At 58.4% G+C, this 7,629-nt stretch overlaps 4 protein-coding genes across 4 annotated transcripts; 1 reads left to right on the plus strand and 3 right to left on the minus strand.

The window, feature by feature from the left end:
* Positions 1–64: 64 nt before the first annotated feature.
* On the minus strand, positions 65–3,535 carry SCP_0303310 (predicted protein; the record flags this gene model as incomplete). Its single annotated transcript, XM_027755728.1, has 13 exons — positions 65–72; positions 129–394; positions 445–748; positions 816–1,047; positions 1,104–1,202; positions 1,254–1,366; positions 1,423–1,633; positions 1,691–2,164; positions 2,219–2,455; positions 2,513–2,630; positions 2,682–2,830; positions 2,967–3,047; positions 3,110–3,535. The coding sequence occupies 13 exons, from the start codon at positions 3,533–3,535 to the stop codon at positions 65–67; spliced, it is 2,718 nt and encodes a 905-aa protein (XP_027611529.1).
* A 269-nt stretch (positions 3,536–3,804) lies between these two features.
* SCP_0303320 (Monothiol glutaredoxin-7) lies at positions 3,805–4,584 on the plus strand (the record flags this gene model as incomplete). The annotated part of the gene is made up of 4 exons (XM_027755729.1): positions 3,805–3,876; positions 3,973–4,202; positions 4,267–4,420; positions 4,480–4,584. The coding sequence occupies 4 exons, from the start codon at positions 3,805–3,807 to the stop codon at positions 4,582–4,584; spliced, it is 561 nt and encodes a 186-aa protein (XP_027611530.1).
* A 190-nt stretch (positions 4,585–4,774) lies between these two features.
* On the minus strand, positions 4,775–5,791 carry SCP_0303330 (Putative uncharacterized hydrolase; the record flags this gene model as incomplete). Its single annotated transcript, XM_027755730.1, has 5 exons — positions 4,775–4,920; positions 4,991–5,482; positions 5,539–5,604; positions 5,672–5,713; positions 5,785–5,791. The coding sequence occupies 5 exons, from the start codon at positions 5,789–5,791 to the stop codon at positions 4,775–4,777; spliced, it is 753 nt and encodes a 250-aa protein (XP_027611531.1).
* Positions 5,792–6,471: 680 nt separating this feature from the next.
* SCP_0303340 (hypothetical protein) lies at positions 6,472–7,451 on the minus strand (the record flags this gene model as incomplete). Its single annotated transcript, XM_027755731.1, has 3 exons — positions 6,472–6,674; positions 6,741–6,831; positions 6,891–7,451. 3 exons carry the CDS (start codon positions 7,449–7,451, stop codon positions 6,472–6,474), a joined length of 855 nt encoding a protein of 284 aa, XP_027611532.1.
* Positions 7,452–7,629: the final 178 nt, after the last annotated feature.

Raw genomic sequence — 7,629 nt, forward strand, 5'->3', positions numbered from 1 at the left:
CTTCTTGGGTATTATTGGTAATTACATAGATCACGCATGGGCTTGCCCGCGCTATTGCTATCTCTCAAGGGTCTGTGGAATGAAGAAATTGAGTGTCTACTTCTGGGTAAATTTGCGCGCATGCGTACCGTCTGCCAGGCTTGTGTGGGCCATTGTCTCCAACGTCTTGAATGTCTGGTTCTCGTGCACCGCGACGCCCAGCCACTCTGCATCTTTGCCGAAAGCTTCTACGTCCAGGATCATCTGTGCACGAATCTTTTCCTCATCTGCCCGCCCGTCGTCGTCCTTTGTCGCACCAGAGCCACCCAGGAATGAGAACGTTGATTTTTTACCCTTCTTCAGCCGGCGGAGAGACTCCTCCGTCTTCTTCATGGCCGACAAGAAGTACACATATCTGGGGTATCGTGGTGAGCACCACCCCGTAGCCGCATAAGAGAGCGCTACCTTTGCGCGACAACCTCGAACACCTCTTCCGCGAACGACTGCAGATATTCCCCCTTAAGCGCTGCGCCAGGGCCGTCCGCTGTGCCGACGCCAAAGAACGCGCGGAGGGCACGGAAGATGGACACAACGAAGTAACTCGGCTCCGTCGGTGCGCGCTTGCTCGCGGACATCGCACGGAACTGGGACGGGATAGAGCGCATCGAGAGGAGCGCGTCGCATCCGCGCCGCCCGAGGATGAAGATGATCTGGCTGCAGAGCGGGGGGACGAGCGCAAGGTGCTTCGCCAGTGCCCGCTTGAGCATGTCTATGGGTGCAACGTACAGGGATGTACGCTGAGCGTCAAGAGGGCTGAGAAAGGAGGAGGGGCACACCTTCGGGGCTCACGTCGTCTTCGCCCTCACCGAGACTTTCCGGCAACATCACGGTCAGCTCTTCACGCCAGAGCTTCATCACCTGTGTCTGCATCGCGTGAATGTCTGTAATCGCCGTGGCGAATTGCTGCAGCTGGACGTCTTCCGCTGCAGTGGCTTCCGCAGACGCCGCCTCTGTAGGCGGGATTGGCGTCGTGGCACGCGAAAGCTGCGACGAGGGAGAACCAGGAATCTGGGTGATGACAAGTAAGTCGGGATAACAGGACAGAAGACAATCGGGCTGCATACGTTTCCCAGCTTCTCAGCAGCAACAGCTGCAGCTATCTTTGGTGGGGGCTCAAAGGCCGGTAGGCTCGCATCCAGCCACGTCTTATATCTGCTCAAAAGCTGAAAGTCCTCAGTATCAGGATTGCATCTGGAAAACCACGGACCACGGACCTGTAGTGTGAATTTCCAGAAGCGATAGCTGAGCTCTGGGATGTACACCTCCGCGCTCCAGCAGGTGCTGATGGCGTCCCAGATCGCCGTTGCCTGGAGCGTCATAAATGGCTCTAAACGCTCATACAATTAGCAGTGAGCCCGGTGCGACATCTGTGGGATAGCGTACCCTTGTTATTTACCCGCTCGAGACGCGTCGTGGCAAGGCTCTCTTCGAGCTTGGTGACGATCTCCTTCCACCGCAGCTGGAAGTACACCGGGAGCTGCCACCGGCGCTCGAACGTAGCATACACGGGGTGCCCACGCATCGCCTCGATGGCGTGGACCGAGGGCGCCAGGTACTCCAGTGCACGGATGAACGCTTGGGTCGTCTCGTGGTGCTACATAGAAAGTAACGATAAATCATAGGAAGGGGCCCAACATGTAGCACTGTATACCTTGCGGAACTCATCCGGCTTTCCCGCAGCGAATACAACGCTCCCAAGCTCGTCCACGACCGCACGACCGACCTCCGCCCACACGACGTTTGCCATGATCTCGAACCCGCGGCTCTCCTGCGCCCGTACGGGAGCGGCACCAAGCAGAGGGGAAGTCCGCGCGCCGGAGCGCACGCATACACTCTCCGCGATCTCCATGATGCGCTTCAGATCACGGTCGACGAAGCGCAGCACAGCGTTGTACAGCACCGCGAGTGGGTCATCGTGCTCGTCGAGCGCGTGCGGTGCGACGGTGCCTTGGGGTAGGTTGAAAGAGAACGGGTTTTGTTTTGATGCGAAGGCGGAGAAGGGGGTGTAGGGAGTACGGGCGGGTTGGGAGTAGTGTGGTGGTGCGGCGGAGCGCATTCCAGCGGCGGATGGCGTATGGGGTAGCAAAGGCGAATGGGGTGAGGCAAGAGCACCCGGGTGGACGGTCTGCAACGCAACGAGCCATTGTCAGAGCAACTTTTTGGGGGATGATTTTGTTACCTTTTTGACAAACTCGCGGACGACCTCTTTCCGGAGGACATCCTCGGCGTCGCGCCAGAGGCCGAGGACGTCGTATGTCCGCAGACACTCCGTCACGTCCGAAATCCACTTAGACTTCTCCAGCTCGGTCGCCTTGATCTCCTTCCTGCTCTCCTTCCCCGACGTCAGCGCTATGACCGTGGACGCGAATAAGTGGTCGAGGTCAGACGATAGCGTGGACCGAATACGGTCGACACGCTGAGGGCAGTGCGGTTAATAGCGGTCGAGAACGGACGCGCAGGACAGCTCACAAACCCATTGAGACTCGTCAACGAACGCGCAGCGCTCCGCGCTCGCGCGCGAGACGTGGTAGAGCAGCTGGGTGTATTCGGCCGCAACGCGGGCTAGATGCTTGGCGCGGTTTCCTCGTGTTCTGGATGGGGTTCGCGTTTTGTGATTACTTGTGAGAAACCACGCGGCTCACCTCTCCTCGATGCTATCATCTTCGGCGTGGGAGAGGCCCATGCCATTGAGCTCCGGATTCTGCTTCTCGTCAGCGGGTGAGGTGATAAGCAGGAGGGACTCGAGACGCGTGATAGATTCGGATATCTTGAGTAGCAAATGGAGGAAGGCCTGGTACAATGCATTAACGCAAGTTGCAATGCTCAAAACTCACTTGACAGCAGCGCTCGTAAGGGACCTCTAGCGCAGTGGATACTGCCTCAGAAATGCCGGCACGAGCACTACCAGTCAAAATCTGAGCACACACCTTTTCTTCTCGGAGAGTAGCACGCTGGTTCAGTCTGAGCAGAATTGCATCCTGTATCACTTGCAATATTTGTCGTGCTTCCTACTTCCCATAGCATTGTATTATTCGCCCATATCATAGCATATAAAATCATAACGACGCACAAGTACTTGGGCCTTGATATCACCCAACGGGGACTTCAGTCTTTCCAAACGCGCGCCCTCTCCTCGCAAATCGGTGCTCAGACTGATGAATGCCTCGTAATCATCATTGATGAGCCGGACGAGCTCTTCCTTGAGCGTGGCAAGGTAGTCGCGCAGCTCCGCGCGGAGGTCGGGGAGCGAGGTATATGCGCGCGAGAGCAGAAAGTCCTCAACGTTGAACGTCCCGGCGGTGAGGTACGGGTTGTCGTGCGAGAGGGGGATGTAGATGGGCAAGTCACGCTCGGCGGCGGAGAGCTCTTCGACGCTGCTGCCCGGGTTGCGCGAGCGGTCTTTGCGTGCCTCGCGCGCCTCGAGCTCCTGGGCGAGTCTCTCGAGCTCGAATGGGTCCCGAGAGTTGCTGGGATCTGTACTCGTTGTCGACGGCATCAAGCACGACGAAGACTAGAGAGGACCGTGCTCAAGCTCGCTGTTTACAGTGGCGGAGCGAGACGCGCATGTCACGTCCCATCTTCTCACAGCGTGCAGCAACCTCTCTCTCTCGCTTTGCCCTTTCCTTTCCTTTTCCTTTTGATTTACGATTCCTGCGGACGTAGTCACAGCGGCAGCACAGACTTGCCCAACCGCAGCATAACTCTCTTCGACAGCGACCACCATCAGCACCGAGCCCAGCACTGAGCCCGACGACTTTGAACATCATGAGCTCGCCGTACCGCCGCCGCCGCATCGTCTGGGCGGCGATTCTGCTCACAGGAGCCTTCCTCTTCTATGTAAGCCAGCACCCATCCGCCTCCTTCTGGTCGCTCCCGTCGTCGCTCAAAGACCTCGGCTTCTCCCCTGACGCGTCCGCCTCACGCGCCGGCCAGCTCGCTCTCGCCAAGTCCAAGGACGCCGCAGAGAGCGTGCCCGAGATCCACGCGCTCCTCCACTTCGTGACGGAGCACCCCGACCAGCGCTTGAACGGCAGTGCGCTCGACCCTGCGGAGAAGGTCGACGTGCGCGTGTTCGCGCCGGGCGGGGACATGGATTGGGAGAAGCACCTTCGAGTGCTGCGGGACGAGGCGCCGCTGGTCGTGTTCAGCAAGACGTTCTGCCCGTATGTCCGCCGTCTGTTTCCGAGAGGCGAGTATGAGCTGCTTATATGCGCTGTTGGCGTGCAGATTCTCCCAGCGAGCGAAGGCCCTGTTGGGCTCGTACCTGATCTCGCCACCGCCGACCGTCATCGAGCTTAATCTGAGAGAGGACGGGCCGGTCATCCAAGGACTCTTGCATAGACTGACTGGGCGGCGCACCGTGCCCAATATTCTGCTGATGGTGAGAGAAGTAACTGCAGGAGAAGATATATGACTGACTGAGAGGTTACTGTCACTCAGGGCGAGTCCATAGGTGGTGCAGACGATATCCAACAATTGCACGATGAAAATAAATTGAAGGTGTTGCTCGAAGAACGCGGATTGGTAGTGAATGGCCTTGACTGAAGACTAACATTGTACAGTACCGTGGGGCGGTCGTGTTGTTGTAAGATACCATTTGGTCGGCTGCTTCAAATACATCCTGGCGTGCCAGTGAAATAAAAAACGATGGTATAAGGAGTCTGACGGAGACGTCATCGGTATAACACAAGTGGCGCAGATAGAATCATCGCTACTGCACTTCTGCACAACTTGATCATGAGTCGTATGGCGGCAAGCCCCACTCCTCGGGCACGAAGTCTTCCAGAGAGCGCAGTGTCTGATCAGCCTCGTGAGCACCTGCCGACGACCCAAGGTTCGCCGCATCCACCAATAGTATATTAGGGTCCGGGACCCAAATTACTGCACCAATATACAACAGCATCAGTGTGTACCTCCCACATAACCACGCCCCCCAAAAAAAACAGCGTACCATTCATACCGGCCCGCTTCCCCGCCTGCAGCCCTGGAATCGCATCCTCAAACACAAGCCCACTCGCCCTCTCCCTCCTCTGCTCGTCCGAGACCTCCACCCCAGGCTCGCCCTCCTCCCCCAGCCCGACGGCGCGCCCCAGACACGTCTCCGCCGTGACCAGGAAAATATCCGGGTGCGGCTTCCCGCGGCCGGGGCGCACGAGTCCGTCGTCCGCGCACACGACTCGGCCACCGAACGCGTCGAAGAGCGCATCGCCGAGATGCGCGCTCTTAAGCTCAAAGTTGCGGCGCTGCGAGCCCGTCCCGAGCGCGATCGGCACACGATGCGCGGTGAGGTGCCGCACGAGGCGCACCGCGCCGGGCAGCGGGCGCACGCTGGGCCAGAGCGCGTCCTGCGCGACGCGCCGCTCGGTGAGGTACGCGTCGATCGTGAAGGCGGGAGGGAGGTCGGGGAAGAAGGAGAGCAGGTGCGCGGCGGCGTCGCGCTCGGCTGTGGGCGGTCTGCCTGAGTGGGGCGCGTTAGTGGGGAGTGTGTGGGTGGCGTACGCTTGCCCATGAGCCCGGCTTTGATGTCCCAGGTCATAGTCTTGCCGTACCGCGCGAGGATGTTGTCTGCGAGATCGGCGTGACGGTTGAGTTACATACATGGAGGATCGATTTTGGACGATAGGCTGCTTACTGGTGACATCGGTGTACACCCTCTCCGAGTCGATCAGCAGTCCTATAGGTAGAGTGCGTGTGATCGTCGCGTTAGGCAGGAGCACGGTGTAGCATTCAGTCTGATCTACATACCGTCCATGTCGAAGAGAACATACTCAATTCGCGGTCTCTTCGTCGTCATCGAACGCACTGGTCGGTTGTCTACTCACAAAGTCTATGCAGATGCACTGGGTCAAACGCTGGTATGATTCATCGACAAGGGAGCAACAGTGAGAGAGCAGGTGCGCCAACGCTGCCGCCGGGACCAGATGTATGGGCGTCGCCATCGATCACGAACCCGGCGTCGACCACGATCGTGAGAGGATCTGACCTCGGGCAAGGCACGTCCCGACGTCGGACTCACAGGCAAAGCAGCAGCAACCCACTCAGCGAGATCGATGATGAGAATTATAGCGAGCGACGACAGTAGAGGTTATTACGATAGCAATAAAGAGGTAGAGACATACGGTACGTGGTCCGACGGGGCATCTACACAGCCTCAAAATCAGTATCAGTGCGCAGACCGACAATGATCAAGGAACCCGCACGCTCCTTCGCCTATGCACGCGTATGTAGTGATGATGGAGATCAGATGGATTGGCGAATGTCCCGCGGTGCTACGTGCCAAGCTCTACAGTAATTGCGGCGTAGTAGCGGAATAGGACTCTAGTGATACACCCGACCATACCACTCGGCACTATAATCCGACAAGGAGCGCGGTCTAGTGGCGGCCCCGACAACGAGGAAAGGAAGGGCGAAGGCGCGCGGCAGGAGGCTGCGCTACACTTTCTTGCCCTTCCGCCGCCGGGCACCATAAATCTCGCCGCCGGCCTTGGTGATCATGCGGTGGAGCTCGCCCTTGTCTTTGAGGTACCGGATCTCTTGCATTGACGTGCCGACCGTGCGGCCGCCGACAAGGAGAATGGGTAGCTCGGACGCAGAGGTGAGGCGGAATAGTATTGGTGTGAGGACAAGTTCGTCGGCTGACAGAGCACGGTGCGCGGTCAGCGGTCAGCTAAGAATAACGAGGGGTGGGAGGGCAGACGCACGTCGTTGGTCAACTTCAATAATCGTGGGTTCTGGCCGTAAGTACATGTCTGCGAGGATCTGCTTAATTTCCCGTGAAATGGGAGAATGGAACTAGGGTGGCGCGGGTTCAGCACGGCCACTGGACGACTACAGCGGGTGCCGCGACGCACCTTGGAGTAAAGCACGACGGGATTACGCGCCCACACGTCCTGGACGACTGTCTCGACCTCCTCGGCCGCCTGCGGACTCCGGGTATCGAAATCGAGGATGAGCTGTGGGTCGATCGGCTGTGAGGGATCGACGGAGGAGGGTATGACATTCTGGGGAAGGCTCGCCAGGAAGCTGGACACGGCAGCGAGCTCTTGGGTGGCGTTCAGCTGGATTGGCGGGCGCGCAGTATTGTTGGGGCGGTAGTCGGAGGCGGTGCCCGGTGGTCGTTTGTGTCGCAAAGCCGCAAGGCGGTAGGCCTCTGCTGAGAGGCGGGAGGGTCGTGATGGGGGTAATGGCGTAAGAGATGGCTGCGCGACGAGGAGGATGTAGCCAGAGACGAGGACGAGGACGAAGAGGGCGAGGAAGGTGGTGCGGTACCAATACGCCTTTGATTTGCGGGCGGCGAGGTGTGTACCGAGTGCTGCAAAGCTGAGCGAGGGTGTCAAAGGAGGGGACTCTGGGTCAGAGACAGGACTGCCCATGCCGGGGAAGCGTACGGAGCTGCTGCGACGGTGGGTCATATTACAGGTGAGTGTGTATTGTTATAGTTTTCGCGCGCTAGCGTGCAACAAACGAGGTCTAAACCGCTTTCCTTTTTCGCCGGTTTCCGCAGACTTTCTTCCCGCAAGTGCAGATAACTCCCTTATCAGTCACCTTCTTCCCTTTTCAGGCCACTTCTCTTATCGGGGAAAAATAATC

The sequence above is a fragment of the Sparassis crispa genome, assembly GCF_003851025.1.
Source record: "Sparassis crispa DNA, contig_000002F, whole genome shotgun sequence".
Lineage (NCBI taxonomy): Eukaryota > Fungi > Basidiomycota > Agaricomycetes > Polyporales > Sparassidaceae > Sparassis > Sparassis crispa.